This window comes from Saccopteryx bilineata, chromosome 1, assembly GCF_036850765.1.
Source record: "Saccopteryx bilineata isolate mSacBil1 chromosome 1, mSacBil1_pri_phased_curated, whole genome shotgun sequence".
Classification (NCBI taxonomy): Eukaryota; Metazoa; Chordata; class Mammalia; order Chiroptera; family Emballonuridae; genus Saccopteryx; species Saccopteryx bilineata.
The window spans coordinates 297,758,708-297,775,434 of record NC_089490.1 but is presented as its reverse complement, the minus strand read 5'-3'; the positions used below and the strand labels follow the sequence as shown (position 1 = coordinate 297,775,434).

Here is a 16,727-nt window from a genome sequence, read left to right as displayed (position 1 = left end):
AATAGTGGAGAAGCAAGTTTGTAGTTTGATGTAGAGAGTGTGTGATGTCCCTGGGCTGAGCCCAGAGTAATAGACGAAGATCAACTTGGCCAAGGGAGGTAGTGATTCTCCAGGTAAAACCTACCCTATTCCAGGGATGGCCTATATAGTACCACCCCCCCCCCCAAAGGGAAAGGAATTTCTCCATTAGAAATTCAAGTGAAACTGGAATCCCTTAGAGCTGATAGCCCATTTTCTTCCTTCACCTGACAAGTGTTCACCCACTTAGTTTGAACAAACTCTCTCCTCCCCTCCCCATGAGCAACTATGGGCCAGACAGATGACTCAGGAGCCCCGAAAGCCACAGCCCGGAGCATCTGCTGCAGCACCCAAATTGCTGTCAGACAACCAGTGCTTCTAGTGACCCTAACCCTCTGCCCTTCACCCATGGATGTCAAACCAAGGTTGGCTTGACAGGGAACCATCCAGTGCAACCCCAGGCTCGTAGGATACCTCCAGAGAGGAAGAAGCTTTTTGTGGCAAATCTGTTCATTTGGCATTAGAAGTAAAAATGCCTCTTTGGAATCTGACTTTGGAAGCAAAGAGCCTCTGGAAATAGAACTTCAAACAACTGCTGGTCTTGGCTAATATCTTTTTAACTTTTCTTCAAGGGTTAGTTGGCCCAGTGGTCATTTTTGTCCTGAAGTTCTCCCCATTGGAGTCTTTCAGTGGAAGTTATGAGAGTCATAGTGTTTACAGCAGGGGGTTAGCCCAGAGGAGTAACTTGGCCTCTGCCAAACTCAGCCAGGTCCCTGAGGCACCCACCCGGAGCTCATCTCAAGGGGCCGCTTCTGGGGGCTCCTGTGCTGGGCCCTGGTCATAGTAGAATCACCCATGCCAATCTCTTCTTCTTTCTCCAGCAAGGATTGAAAATAGTTCACCATGCAGAGAAGACACTGTCCAGCTTCTGTAAGTGGCAGAAGAGCATCAATCCCAAGAGTGACCTCAACCCTGCCCATCACGACGTGGCTGTCCTTCTCACCAGGTACCCCAGAGACTGTGGGGAACCAGGGGCTGCAGGCAGGGAGGGCTGGCGGGTGGAAGGGTTACCAGGCATTCAAAATCATGAAATTCTCCTACTCTGTGCTGTTCTTGGTCATTTTTAATGGTAGCTTCTATGCTAAATGTGACAAAGTCTCTGTGTTAAATAAAGTATGTCTGCTGGCAAAATGCTGGCCTCTTGCCTATCCCAATGATTATTTCTTCTTTAAAACTGGCATCTCTATGTGGCTTTATAAACAATCAGGAAGCTTGTTTGCAGAGCCTCATTAAGACTCCAGTACTTTTAACCATGGGAATTCCAAGCCTTTATTTTTAATTTTAAAAATGTTCCTCCAATTTAGAAACGTTCAACAATTCTACAGAAATCAGTCCTCCTTATAACTTATCTTAGACTGGTGTTGAGGACAGATCATGGGGAGCAGGTCATCCCCCGAATATACAGGTGGTTTGCTTATACGTTTCCACCTTTTACCCTAGTGAAGTTACCATTCTGTTTTGACTACTGGTAGACCCTGTGGTTCTAATTAGAACCATCAAACCCTCTAGGACTCATAGCTGTGAAAAATAGAACTTTCCTGAAACCCAGGCTCTTGGAAGGCTATGTTTGCTTATTGATTCAATATTTATTAAGCACCTACTGTATACCAGGTACTATTTTCATCTAGACAAATGAAGGTCTTACATTAACAGGGGGAAGTAAGTTCTCATGGGGCACTCCTGTGCAGATTCAGAGACTTCCAGAATCCCAGGGATGTTTAATAAATGGAGCCCCTTTGCCTGGCCATTAAGCCACAGAGAACCCTGTGCACTGGCAGGCCCTGTGTTTGTGTGTTGTCCCCACGGAGGACCGGCTGTCCCTGAACATGCTAGCCTGTCATCTCTCCCCTTGGCAGGATGATCCCAGTGTATAGCAGGCCTCCAAGGGATGATAATCAGCCCAACCTTTTTGACCACAAAAGTCATACTTTTAACTATTACCCAGTAAGAATATGAAGGACCTGCTCTCCATTTTTCTTATTATGATAATTTTTTTCTTAGAACAAGGATCTTATTTCAAAGTATGATGTACCTCCCCAAATCCTAGACAGTGGAAAGTATTCCAGTTTCTAAAGCAGGATTTCTCAACATCGGCCCCATTGAGATTTTGGGTTGGATAATTCCTTGTTGTGATGAGATGTCCTGTGCATTGTAGTATATTTAACAGCATCTCTGGCCTCTATCCATGAGATGCCAATAACCTTCCTCCAAGCAGTGACAACCAAAACTGTCTCCAGACATTTCCAAGTGTCCCCTAGGATGGGGTGGGGAGCAAAATCACCCCCTGTTGAGATCCTCTGGTCTGAAGGGATAGGCAGGATATGGAAGGGAGGGACGTATATGACTGAGCTTGCCTCTGGAGGGCTGTTCTGAGGTCCACTTTAACAAGGTGTCTGTAGAGTTGCATTCAGTAGGAGGTGGCTTTGGCTTGAACACACTCCATGGAGCTGATGGCTGCGTGCCAAGGCATGTTTTCTCTTAGGAGACCCCCAGTGCATGCAGGAGGTCAAGATCCTTACCCACAGAGACCATATTCCTACAATTCTTTCTTACCTCCTTTTATCCTCTTCAACACTTATCCTTTGTAAGCACTCAACAAACAATTATTTAATAGCCCTAACTTCTTGCACTAACAGAATGAGAAGGTTGGCCAATGAGCAATGAGCACCATTCATCTTTTCCCAGCGGCTCTGTGCAAAACTAAACTTTTTGAATGAAATAGTAAAAAATACCTACATCTTGTAGTAGGGGTAGGAGAGTGTTTGGTTGTTGTTACTACAGACCCAGCAATTAGTTAGAACGATTGGGCTATATGATCCTATATAGCGCTCCAACATGGAACCGCCCAGCAACTGCCGCTGTTAGTGGGGGTGGGCATTCATGCCTGTCGTGCGTGTTCTGACATGGCAGCTGCTCTCTCCTGTCCCACTGACCAGCCCTTGCCTCCCGGAGAGCTGAGAACCTGCAGTGGTTTTCAAAGGCTGGATCTTTCCCATGGTCCAGCAGACGCACAGAGCTGACCATTTGTTGCCAGAAATGGTGCCCGCACAACACCTATGAACTGAACATCTGGAACTAATCAGAGCTCGGGCTTTGTTGGCATTTGTGCTAGTTCCTCTTGGCAAAGAGCTCTTCTTGAACCAAAGAAAACCAAATGACCAATGCACGACTCTTTCACACTCTTGTAGGTGACTGAAACAGTCCCTACCAGGATGTAGGGGCCCATTTTTATATGTAAAAGCTATAACAAGTATTTTTGAAATCCTGGAGTCTTTCCTTTCTTCTTCCAGGGTAGGGAAATAATGAGGTCCTGAGGAAAACAGGGAAGATCCTCCCCCCACTGGAGAGAAAGTGGACTTGATCTCTGGATGGCTTATGGAGCCAGTTGCCTTTTGCATGAGTGAGAAAAGGTTCTCATGAGTTTTGAGCACAGACTTCAGAAAAACCAAAATACTTATTTCACATTTGAAAAACTTAAATTACTGCTTATTATCCCTTCCCTGTTTAAAAGTTAAAAAAATTAACTTCAGTTTTCAACCAAATCCTTCCCTTTTTAAGCAAATAATATAATTTGGCTTCCTGAGATCAAGGACAAAGGCAACTCAAAGAAAACATCTGCCATGAATTCTCAGATTCCTTAGATGTCAACGAGATTCAATGATCGAGAGGTAAAGTTGGAATAGTAGTAATGAATTCAAAATTGCTCCTGTACTCATATAGAATTTTTAAAAAACTATTTTAATCATGCTTTATAGACCATACTGAATAAGAATTAATACCCAGATTTTTCCAGGAGAGTTTTGTGGGTGTTTCTTTGGCTCCCTGTTTTCTATGTGTCTCCATTCTCTGCTTTCAGAAAAGACATCTGTGCCGGTGTGAACCGCCCCTGTGAGACCCTGGGTCTGTCCCACCTATCGGGCATGTGCCAGCCTCACCGCAGCTGTAACATCAATGAAGACTCGGGCCTCCCTCTGGCTTTTACCATTGCCCATGAGCTCGGACACAGGTAAAAGTCCAAACAAACTGAGGTTTCTTTGCTGTGTTCACATGTCAATAGTAGAAGGAATGGAAAGATCTTTAGATGAGGTATAGGCAGTTGGATTGCATTGTGGTTTTAAACTCACCATCCTAAACCTGTGCTTTCTCATCTGTAATGTAGGAATAATTACAGTTTAAAGATCCCAATGTCTTCTCTGCCCTGACCTCTTGTACCATTTACATCATAGAGTCAAAGAGGCCACTACGGTTCTCTGAGTTAAAAGGAGGTGAGAAAAAACAAGGCGATGAGCTGTAACTCAGGTGATTAATTCAGAAATAGCAACACCTATTTAGTTCTTATAAAATAATAATAATGTTAATATCATTAAAAAAATCATAAACCATAGCATTTTGTGCCCTTTCTTTATGCCTGACACTTTTCATTGTGTCACTGAATCATCTCAATGACCTTATGAAGTAGACACTATTGTTAGTCTCATTTTGCTTCTATGTGTAAGGGAGAACATTGAATAAATGAATTGAAAACTGCTGTAAACTTGGAAAGACTATCAAACAAATATCAGTTAACAAGGAGGTAACTTTGATTAGATGAATTCGTTAAAAACAGATTTCGGAATGTTTGAGTGAAGGAATAAGGAAGATTCTGTATTCTCCAGGTTCCTGAGGTCTCCATGGAGGAAAGCTCTTAGCTTATTTGTAACTTAATTTGTTGGTCTATTTATATAACACAAATAAGAACACATCACACTAATTAGAAACTCAGAGTAGGGAGCCATGTAAATGACCCTGCTCTACTCCCTGCCTCTCTGGTGGCTGCCAGCCTGCATGCCTTCTCTCTAAAGAAGGGAGCTGACCTCTGGAGAAGAGGTGGCGTGGGGAAGAACACTGGAGACTGGGTTTTCAAGGCCTGGCCTCTCTGGCCTGGGCTTTGGAATTATGCAGAATGCTTTTACCTGTAGTACAAAACCAGAGTATTGGTGTGAGAGTTGGGAAAAGTGAGTGCTTATTCTGGCTTTTCCATCAACCAGTATTACGGCCTTAGACAATCCCTTCACATCTCTGCATCTGTTTTCTTTTCCACAAAATGAATAAACTGAACTAGGCAGTTTCTTAGGTACTGTAACTTTTTTGATACTTAACAAAAAGCCCTGGGAGATAAATCTGATAGATTCTACTATCTTTCTTGTTACATGCTATTGAATCAGCTCCAATTCCAGGGAACCCCATGAATGAGTAATGTCCACAGTGTCCTGTCTTCAAGAATGAGTGGTGTCCACAATGTCCTGTCTTCAGGAGCCCTACTCAGCTCCTGTAGACTCATTGCAATGGCTTCATTTATGGAGTCATTCCAGCTCACATCTGGTCTTTCTCTATTCCTGCTGCCTTCTGTTTTTTCCCAGCAGTATTATCTTTTCCAAAGAACCCTGACTTCTCATGATGTGCCCAGAGTTAAGCAGCCTCAATTTTGTCATTCTTGCTTCTGGTGATGATTCAGGCTTAGTTTGTACTAGGACCACTTGTTCATCTTTCTGATGGTCCAGTGTATCCATGCAGCTCTCCTCCAACACTGTATTTCCAATGACTCAATTTTTATCCTATCAGCCTTCCTCATTGTTTTGCTTTCACATGTGTACATAGTAGTTCTCATATGTAATGTAGGAATAATTACACACTTTAAAGATTCCAATGCCTTCTCTGCCCTGACCTCTTGTACCATCTACATCATACCACAAGGGTGTGGATGATCTTAACCTTGGTCACTAATGACAAATCTTTGTTCTTGGTGATCTTTCCTAATTCTTCCATTGCTGCCCTTCCAAGTTTCCTTAGTTGTCAAAAATTCAGAAACAGAGGTTAAGTAACTTTCTTATAATTAGATAATGATTGAGGATAGATGCTAAGTCTTGAAAAGGCCAGGTCATAGTTGTTGGCATGTTGATAATAAAACGTGGCAGAATGAAAGTTCTTCTCATGTGCAAATATATAGGTGTCCTCAGTCCTGATATGTAGAGAGATGTGTTCCTTGCAGCCTCCAATCAAGTCAGCTTGACCTGCTGGCCAAACAATGCCAATATAACTAGTCAAACTGAGAAGTGATTGCTCAGGACCTTTCCAGCAGGTGTGTTCAAGCGAGAGAAAAGTTGAAAAGACTTGGCTTGATAAAAGGCGTTCTCAGATCCTCACTACTGTGTTGAAAGAATGCATCCTTTATATCCTCATATTTAATCTGACCTTGTGAAGGGACTAGAAAGATGCTATGCAGATCCTGCAAAATCATGTTGCCCCGGTTTTTGAGGCAATCATTGGCATGATTATTTCAACATGGATGTATCACTTTTGTGAGAGAGGCAGGCCGCCTAAGGAAATAAAGCCAAGGGCAAGCATGACCCTTTCCTCAGATTTTGGATATTATCTAATAGCGGTGAGAACGTCTTGGCAACATTGCTTGAGCACAGTTTCCTAAATACTTGAAAACAACTAGTTGTAGATGTACACTGGTTGTCAGAAATAAGTGGTGGATATTTAATGGACTGGAGGTGGGCTACTACCTGAACCAATGTGGTTTGTTGACATCTGTCCTCCAAATATTGGGAATCTGTTCTTGGATCAGTGATGAAGCGTCTGATCGCGGGTGCAACAATGAGGTGGGCAGCCATTGTTGGTGCACCTCCCCCGTTTTTGCAAGCCCCTCCCCCTTTGGCTTAAGTGATTTCCAGAGGATTTCAAGAGCTAGTGCCCTTTTACCCTCCCCCCCTTCATTTTTCTCTTTTTTCCCTTTTGGGAACTAGAAAATAAAGACTAAGGCTTCCAAAAACAGCTACTTCTATGGGGAAAATGAGAAAGTAACCACATCTGCCTAGGAAAAAGCTCAGGAAAGACCTGAGAAGACCTTAAGCTTACATCTCAGGCTGATCCTTAGTACAGATAGTCTGAAACAGTTTTTAAAAAAATTCACATCCGGCCTGACTGGTTAGAGTGGATAGAGTGTTGACCTGGGACGCTAAGGTTCCAGGTTTGAAAGCCCAAGGTTGCTGGTTTGATCACAGGCTCACCAGCTTGAACACAGGCTCACCAACTTGAGTGATCATGTTAATGACAGTCACTGGCTTGAAGTCCAAGGTCTGTGTCTTGAGCAAGGCGTCACTGGCTCAGCTCAAGCCTTTTGGTCAAGGCACATATGAGAAGCAATCAATGAACAATGAAAGTGCCGCCACTATGAGTAAAAGTCAAAGCTTTCTCTCTTTTCTCTCTCTCTCTCTCTCTCTCTCTCTCTCTCTCTCTCTCTCAAAAAGAAAAAAAAAGTCAGAATATACAATGCAAAAAAAAAAAAAATCACAAAAAACAGCAAGACCTATGGAAGGGGAGAATCTGATTTCCAGAGTTACCGCATTGTTAGATTGAAATGTTTGACTACAATGAGAGAAAATATTTGGAAACCATATGTAGTGGTTTGAATACTGTTCCCCCGCCCCCAAGTCAAGTCCACCTGGAACCTCAGAATTTTCTTTGGAATAAGTCTTTGCAGATGTAATTAGAATTTCGAGAAGAAATCACCCCACATTCAGGCATTGAATTCAGCAACTAGAGAGGGAGGTGTGAACACAGAGTGACACAGGGACGGAGACCAGGTAAAGATGGAGACAGAGGGTAGAGTCCAAGGCCACAAGTCAAGGAAGCCTGGAGTCACCGGAAGCTGGAGATGGGAGCAGAGACCCTCCCTGGGGGTGTTCAGAGGTGGCACAGTGCTGCTGACACTCCTGTCCATCAGAACTGAGAATCCATTTCTGTTACTTAAAGCCTCTGAGTTAATGGTAGTTTCTGTGGCAGCCCCAGGAAAGCAATACACCAGATAGCCATCAGAACTAATATTAGAATATCTATAATTATCTTAAAATAAAAAGGGTTATTTTTTAAAGGGGGCATTGGGCATGTACAGATGACTTAAATAAAACACTATCTTTTAAAAAAACTTTTTTTATTGATTTTAGAGAGACAGAGAGAGGAAAGGAACAACTAAGTTGCCACAACAAAGAATTGATGCAGAGAGAGGGAGAGAGAAAACAATTCATTAGCTGTTCTACTTAGCTGTGCATTTATTGGTCACTTCCCGTCTATTCCCAGACCAGGGATCAAACCCACAACCTTGGTGTTTCGAGACAGCACTCTAACTGACTGAACTAATTGGCCAGGGCCTAAAACACTATCTTTTAAAACGTGAAGAAAAAAAGTCACTGATAAGAAAGAGAAAGCTGAAAGAAGACACATAAGCTTGAGTTTGAGTGACAAGAAAAATATTTGGTAAAACACAAAACCAGTGGAGTCTCTTGAGAAAATTGCTCACAGAAAAAGAGGCTTTGGAGGTATTTAGTTTTCTTTAGCTCTGTAATTCTAATCAGCTGTGGACCTAACTGAGCAACACTGAGCAGGTCAATGAGATGGCCTGCAGCAGCTCTGAAAAACTTTATCAGCCAGTATCCTAAGAAGATACTCATTATAGTTTAATAACAAAGACAGCCCCATTTCTTGAAAACTTTGTGTCTTCATCGATTGTATATGATGCAAAAAATAGAAAGTGAAGTTAACTGACTTGTACTCTAGCCCAAGTGAATAATTTCATTTTTATTTGGAGAGAAAACTTTTTAAAAATCCATTTGTGAGGCCCTGGACTACATCAGCCATTCATAGCAAAGTCTCACACCTTAAGTTTTCTTTCACTTACCAAGCCCTTATTATACGTCAGGCACCTGGCTAAGTGGTTTTCAATCTTTATTCCATTCAAATCTCATCCGACACTGTGATGACTACTCCGCTTTCTAGGAGAGGAAAATGGGGCTGAGCAAGTCTCAGTAACCTGGGCCACCGAGTGGCAGAGCCAGGACCCCAGTGCATGCCGTCTGTCTCCAGAACACCTGCTCTCAGCCACTGACCTCTGAGGTCCCCCTGATGTCTGTGACACTGGAGGACTCTTGTAGCAATGCGAGAAAGAAGCCCATCCCTTCAAAGCCTGCCACCGTGTGTTTGTGACAGAGACAAAGAGAGACAGAGGGACAGATAGGGACAGACAGGAAGGGAGAGAGATGAGAAGCATCAGTTCTTTGTTGTGGCACCTTATTTGTTTATTGATTGCTTTCTCATATGTGCCTTGACTGGGGGGGCTACAGCAGACCAAGTGACCCCTTGTCAAACCTGCAACCTTGTGCTCAAACTGGCGACCTCGGGGTTTCAAACCTGGGTCCTCCACATCCCAGTTGGATGCCCTACCCACTGCACCACCACCTGGTCAGGCGTGTGGCCTTAACAAGGCCTCCCATAGGCCTCCCCTTCCATGCTCACCCTTAGAGGGTGCCGAAAGGGGAAGGAAGGCTCTGCTCTTTGACCTGTGGTTACTGTGCAGGATAGAGAGGACAGCATGAGGCAGCCCCATCCTCCTGACTCTAGATTCATGGAAAACTCTTTGCTTCTACCAAATGGAAGTTTTTTAATTAGCCGCATGGCTCCCATGGGGGCTTATTTGAGACAAAGCCTTGCCTAAAATGTTCCTTGTGCTGTTTTTTGTTTGTTTGTTTGTTTGTATTTTTCTGAAGTTGAAAATGGGGAGGCAGTCAGACAGACTCCTGCATGTGCCCAACTGGGATCCACCCGGCATGCCCACCAGGGGGTGATGCTTTGCCCATCTGGGGCATCGCTCTGCCACAATCAAAGCCATTCTAGCGCCTGAGATAGAGGCCACAGAGCCATCCTCAGTGCCGGGGCCAACTTTGCTCCAATGGAGCCTTGGCTGCGGGAGGGGAAGAGAGAGACAGAGAGGAAGGAGAGGGGGAGGGGTGGAGAAGCAGATGGGTGCTTCTCCTGTGTGCCCTGGCCGGAAATCGAACCCGGGACTCCTGCACACCAGGCCAGCGCTCTACCACTGAGCCAACCGGCCAGGGCTTCCTTGTGCTGTTTAGTTGAAAATTAGCTATCTCCCTCCAACGCCAGCCTCCCACCTCGTGAGCAGATACCCTGTGTACAATAGTAGCCCTGTGGGTATCTTCACTTGGAGACGTGTGGTGTCTCCCTGTGCCCCGCCCGCCCCTGACCACCGTGCCCCTCCCCCCCGCAGCTTCGGCGTCCAGCACGACGGGAAGGAGAACGACTGCGAGCCGGTGGGCAGGCACCCCTACATCATGTCGCGCCAGCTCCAGTACAACCCCACCCCGCTGACGTGGTCCAAGTGCAGCAAGGAGTATATCACCCGCTTCCTGGAGTAAGTGACAGTGAGACTCAGAATGGCCCCACCAGAAGTCACTTGTTTTATGGGACACCTGGAAAAGTCTCAGTTCCTCTCACAGGTCACAGCGTCGGGGTGGCAATCTGGAGGGGCAGATTTCACTTCTGCTTTCTAACCTTGAGGTCGAGGTGGGCTCTGGTCTCCAGCGACAGCCAGATCCCTTTAGGGAACATCCTGTCCTCTGCTCGCTCCTGTCTCAGGGTGACTCTTTACGGGCTGAGTGCGCCTTAAGTCCTGAGGGATGGGCGGGAACAGCCAGCATATGCCAGGAGTAGTCACCCAAACCCCACTGGGAGAAAGATCAATTCCCAATCTCACCACTGCTTATATGTCCGAGATCACATCTGAGCTAATGGAGTGGGATATGCTTTGGGTTTCCTCTTAGACCACTCCCACCGTGGGCCAGGAAGGCTGTCTGCCTTGTAGAAATAAAGTTGTCTTGAAGGACAAAGAGTCAACTAGAGATATGGACGCTTCTGTTGAATGAAAGACTAAAGATGAAGAAAATCATAAGCATCTGCCCTCATTTCTGCTAACTTCTTTTCAGCCGAGGCTGGGGGTTCTGTCTTGATGACATGCCCCAGAAGAAAGGTTTGAAGTCCAAGGTCATTGCCCCCGGAGTAATCTATGACGTTCACCACCAGTGCCAGCTGCAGTATGGCCCCAATGCTACCTTCTGCCAGGAAGTAGAAGTAAGTGCTGGGTGTCGTGGTGCCTCTGGTGGGTGTGTGCAGGGCTCGAGACCACCAGCGTGCTCAAAGAAGGGCCAGGAAAACGTTTAGCAATCTGAAGATCCAGGCGCAGAAATGGAAACTGCCTACTTATGGCAAGGTGTCCTAAGGCAGAAGGATTGAGGTCGGGGTCATTTGTATTCCTTGACTCTGCCTCCTTGGTACTCTGTGGAGCCAGCCAGCCTTTGCAGCTGGGTGATGGTGAAGAGAATGCTGTGACGATTTTCAAGAAGCACAGTTACTCACACCTATAGTCTCCACAGCAAACAGCTGAATCCCTAACATTGCTCCCCTTCCTGCATTTCATCTGATTAAAGACTGCTACCAAATCCCCAGGTAGGAATAAGATTCATCCCCAGTTTATTCTTTATTTTCAACATCCAAATGATGGCTCCTGAAGAGTTTGTGACTGTGTTCTGTCTTTTTCATCCCCACTGTTACTGCCTGGTTCAATCTCTCCTCTCTCTTTGCTACTATCATTACCTCCTACCTAATCACCCCCCCACACACCCACACACTCACACACACACTTCTCAAGTTATTTCAAAAGCACACATATCTAACCATGGCTCTTCTCTGATCTTAAGGTCCCCACAGACCACAAGATAAAGCCCCAGCTCCTGTGGGAGGCACTTCTTTGCAAGCTGGATCTTGACTCTTCATCATGCCTTTGAGTGTGAAAGTGTTATTGTTAACAGTACAGTCAGATAAAGACAAAAAGAGCCATGGGGAAAGGCTCTGAGGAGGAAGTAATAAGTGCTTAGAGTTAGAGCCAGCAAAACTGAACAAAGAAGATAAAGTTGGTGCAAAAATCCCTCACTTCTAGCTGGTGACCAAGTTATACCAATTTTGCCTCCTGAGTATCTCTCACATCTACCTGTTCCTAGAAGACTCTAGTGGTCCCCTGATTGGTCTCCTTTCTTAGAGGCTGGCAGAGAAACCAGCTGGCTACTTTCAGTGATAAGTAAGTAAGCCGAGGCTCTCTGGATGGAATGGTTTTCTATTTCTGCAGTGAGCAGCCTCAAGTTACAACACCTCCCCTCCCCCAGCTTTTTGTAAACTTCTATTCACAGTTTTTGGAGTGGCCTTTGATGACTAATATCACCAGTTACCTTGCCTAGGGCAATGGTAGTGTGTTACACATCTAGAGATTACATTCTCAACTTTTAGGAAATGTGTGCTTTATCCCCCATTTTCTGATTGCTTAATACGGTCTGCACACCGCCATTTATGAATTACGACCAAGTCCAAAGTCAGTTAGACCAGAGAGTGCTTGAATGATCACTGTCTGTCCCTCTTGTTTATTAAGAGCAGCCACATTTATTGTGGGTATGCATGTGGGTGAGTGTGTATATTTTACAATCACTATAGAAATGCTTTTGTGCAAGTTTTGACAATTTAAAAAGTGCAATGTCACGTTTGTTTTCCAGAATGTTTGCCAGACACTGTGGTGCTTGGTGAAAGGCTTTTGTCGCTCTAAGCTGGACGCAGCTGCAGACGGGACGCGGTGTGGTGAGAAGAAGGTGCCATGTCTTGCTGAGGAAGGAGGTGGGAGGGCAGCAGCAGTGAGTCCCAGGAGGGGCTGGGAGAAGCCCTGGGGAGCAGCTGTCCCTGGGTGAATGGTGATCATAGCGTCAGACCAGCCAGAGGTGCGGGCTTACCGCAGCGGCACCTTCTGAGCCTTCACCGGGAACAGGTGATTAAGGAGAGAGGGCTGAGGCCCAGTTCTACACTTCACTTGCAGAACATCTGCTGAATTTATTCTGACTTCCCCCACCCTCTTCATATTAAAAATTGGAAGGGACAAGCCAGTGTGGCTTCTTTCCAAAGTTGATGATTTGGGCCACTTAGTGTCTTCTCTCTCATCACCTAACCTGACTGCACTTCCTGAAGACCTGTCCTTTCTACTAGTCAGGGACTCCAGACATCCAAGAACTCCGAGATGTCAGATATTCTCTAGACTTCCCGAGAGCCCGGTAACAGGTGCCGCTCCACAAAGCCAGTTGGGTTTGTCACGGGCCTAGAAGCTAGGCATTTAGTGGAAATCATTATGCAGCTTGAGTATGGCCTGACCCATTACTTAGATGTTAGAACTTGGTCAAAATACACAGTGGTCAGAAATAATAAGGACAAGGAGGGCAACAGAGCTAGCATGCCCGAATCCTCCAGGTAAATGTGGCCATTTCTAACAACCAAGTTGTATCTTCTTTCGTTTTCCTCTTTATGTTGATAGTTGTTGTAACATTGCCCTGCAGACAGAGAGACTGGATTATTTTTTCTGAATGACTTGAAAGGCCAGAACGAAAAACACTGGGTAGAGTTACAAAAAGAGAGAAATTTTTCTTGATACTAGAAAGAACTTCAAATTCTTAACACATAGTGTTTTTTGGCAACGATTGGACTGTTTCCAGGAGGATCATGTTATCTGTTGCTGACATTAAACACCCATAGAGGCTATGAAGAAGTGTTATCACAGTCTACAAGATATTTGTTTGTTACTGTCTACAAGATAAGGGGCTTGTACCAGAGCGGAAGCCAATTACATTGCTAGACAACTATGTTATTGAGCATACTAAGCTCACATGCTTTTCATAGCAAGACTTTCTCAGTGAAGGAAGTGCTGTGTTGATCGACACTCTGGCTAGCAATCTGTCAGCCACACTGAGGAACACTACTGCCTTGGGTGCCGCTAGGCACCATAAAACTCCCTCAATTCCTGAAATTCTCTGATTCTAAAACCCAGACTCTTGGAGGAAATTCTTTTCTGAGCTCTTCTTTGTTTCCATGTGATGTCTGACTGTAGGGAACCCACTAGCAGAATGGGGTTAGACTTGTCGGGCTCTTGGCTCAGCCAGCTACGGAAACCTTCCTGACATGCACATCGCCTCTTCTCTCCCCAGTGGTGCATGGCTGGCAAGTGTATCACGGTGGGGAAGAAACCAGAGAGCATCCCCGGAGGCTGGGGCCGCTGGTCCCCCTGGTCCCACTGCTCCAGGACGTGTGGGGCTGGAGCCCAGAGCGCAGAGAGGCTCTGCAACAGCCCTGCGTGAGTGCAGCCAAGTCTGTTCCCTCCTTCTGCGAGCCTGGGGACACCAGTCCGGGCTAGGGTGACATCAGGGGCCCCAAACCTCCTGAAGGAAATGAAGTGGGCTCCCACAGACAGAAGGGAATCTGAAGACTCATGGAGGGTTCTGTTGTGTTTTCCTTTAGCTTATCCCTGGTTCTTGCCAGAACTTGGTAAATAAGCTGATTATATCACTTGGAAAAATAAATTTTTATTAAAAGTGCCATCTATGTGAAAGCCCTAGGAGATTATAGACTTAAACCGTCCCGGATAAACCGCACTATCAGAGAGAGATCAGTCAGGCCCAATTTTGCTGAGAAGAGTGTAGCTTTCTTTTAATCATAAGGAATGTACAATTTTACAAAAATGTTCTTCTTTCCTTAGACGACAAAGAAAATAACTAGGCACATTTCTGAGGATTATTATTTTTAATGTTTTAGATAAGAATGTTGTAAACCTTAAGAGATCCCTATTAGCCTGTTAAGGATTCCATTGAAATTATTTCACAAATAGCTTTCAATTTTTTTAATCAAATCACTAAATTTTTTCATATTTTAAATTTGTATACTGATTTTATATATAAATTAAATTTACATTTCCCTGCTTTCCAAACATAATTACATTCTTAATTCCATTATTTCCTGGTGTGCCAGTTCTCTAGTATAATTTTTGAAAAGTATACATGTGATGCCTCTTATAAGTGGAAAATGTATTAAACTTTCTTTACCTATTTTTACATTAGTCCACATTGAAGAGTAAGAATCACATTTTTACAAAGCAAATGTTATTTCAGTCCCCTCGGTATTTCAGTTCCAAATTTTACATCACCTTTTTATTAATATATTATTATATATACATGTATATGTGTGTATATATATATATTTATACACATATACACATATATAATAAATTTCTAAAGCTTAATAAGTTACTCTGTATAAAAAGTTTAATATAATACCTGCTACAAAAATTATCAGTAAATGATAGTTATTACAGTTTATTATGATATGTTATCATTTACCACACATAGAAGTTGTACATTTAAGGAGTTTGAACAAAATTGTTTTAAAATCTTACCCTTTGATAAAAGTTGCTTTTGTTTAAATATAGGTCTCTGTGAATTCAAAAATGTAAAACCAGGAATTTCTTATACTTCATTTTTACAGAAAATGTTTATTTTATAAGTTATTTCAATGTGATCAGAAAAGTGATGTCCATTTTAGAGATCAGGAAATAGAAATAGAGGCAGTTTGCTCCAGAACCTGTTGTCAATGCTATGTATCGGCTCCCATTAATCTGTAGCCTGTTTGAGATAATGCTCAGTGACATACCTGTGGTTATCACAAAAGGGACATCCTTATTGAGGAACTGAATTTTTGAAGGCTGAATTTTTAATGGAGATTCAAAGAGAAATGGTCCTAACTCTTATCTTAGAGGCCACAGTTTGTGAGTCTCCCCAAGTGAGTGACCATGTATGGCCTCAGTAGCTGGTTTGCTTAAGGTCACTGAGAACAGGCACAGTGGATAGTCACAGATTCAGTTCTGTGATTCAGGTCACAGATTTGTGTCAGTGAATGACCAAGTGAGCTTGAGACTAGGTCCCTGATGTCGGTCAGCTGTCTTGTGAGAACTCAGCAGGGCTTGACTCATAAATGCCCCTCCCCCCAGTGATTTTTGTTGGATGGAGATGAATTGGAGAGATTCTAAATCATAGAGTGTCACTGCATCATATGACAGGTAGAAAACCAGCCTGACCTCAGATATCAAGGACAATCCTTTGTACTGCCTACAAGGAGTCAGTGAGTATGAACTCCCTTAGTTAGAGAATTATCTTTGGGAGTGCAGAGTGGAAGCACACGTAGGATAATGAAGTGTCATTGAAGAGGAGAAAGAGATTAATTCTGGCAGGATTCCAGGAAAAATTCATGATAGAGATGGCATTTGGTTGGTCTTTAAAGTGTGGGCAGAATGTAGATGTTTAGGGACCCAAGAGAGGGGAAACCCATCCAGAGACACAAAAAAGAGATACTGAATGTATCAGCCTGTATTACTGGGGCAATGTGCAAATGAAGGGGAGTGTGGAAGGCAAGTTGTTAATGTGAATTAAGTCAGGATCGAGATGGCCTTAGAGGCCAAACTAAACAGGCTGGACTGGATTCTGTGGCCACCGGGTGCCATGAAAGGTTTAAAGAACTAAAATAATACAAGTAATTGGAAAAATTAACCAGATAACAGTGTGTATAATAGGTTGAACGAGGAGAAAAAGATGGACAGAGGGAGACATGAATGGAAGTGAGTGTTGGACAAGTTTGGTGATCATGGAAACGAGGAGGAGAAAATACAAATAAAGAGACAGCTGATGGCCGGGCAACTGACCGACTGGGAGAAGGGGGCACTATTCAGAATAGGCAACTATTCACTTGGGATGGAGCGTTCATGGGCAACAACACACAAAGATGTATGAACTTGGAAGAATTGATTTAAAAAGAGAGTTGTGAGGGAAGGGAGGGACATGGTTTGGGAAGGAGTGAACATGGCCACATGCCAAGGGAGTTTTAAAGGAAGGTCATGGCCTTTAAGGAAG

At 44.1% G+C, this 16,727-nt stretch overlaps 1 protein-coding gene across 1 annotated transcript in view; it reads left to right on the top strand.

Moving 5' to 3' along the window:
- The window catches only part of ADAMTS12 (ADAM metallopeptidase with thrombospondin type 1 motif 12), a 228,973-nt gene that overhangs the window by 136,951 nt on the left and 75,295 nt on the right, over positions 1-16,727 (top strand). Inside the window, exons 6-11 of the mRNA XM_066244268.1 lie at positions 900-1,024; positions 3,935-4,084; positions 10,181-10,324; positions 10,896-11,040; positions 12,510-12,602; positions 13,980-14,125. Of these exons, the coding sequence (XP_066100365.1) occupies positions 900-1,024; positions 3,935-4,084; positions 10,181-10,324; positions 10,896-11,040; positions 12,510-12,602; positions 13,980-14,125 (803 nt within the window). The remainder of the gene's footprint in view (positions 1-899; positions 1,025-3,934; positions 4,085-10,180; positions 10,325-10,895; positions 11,041-12,509; positions 12,603-13,979; positions 14,126-16,727) is intronic.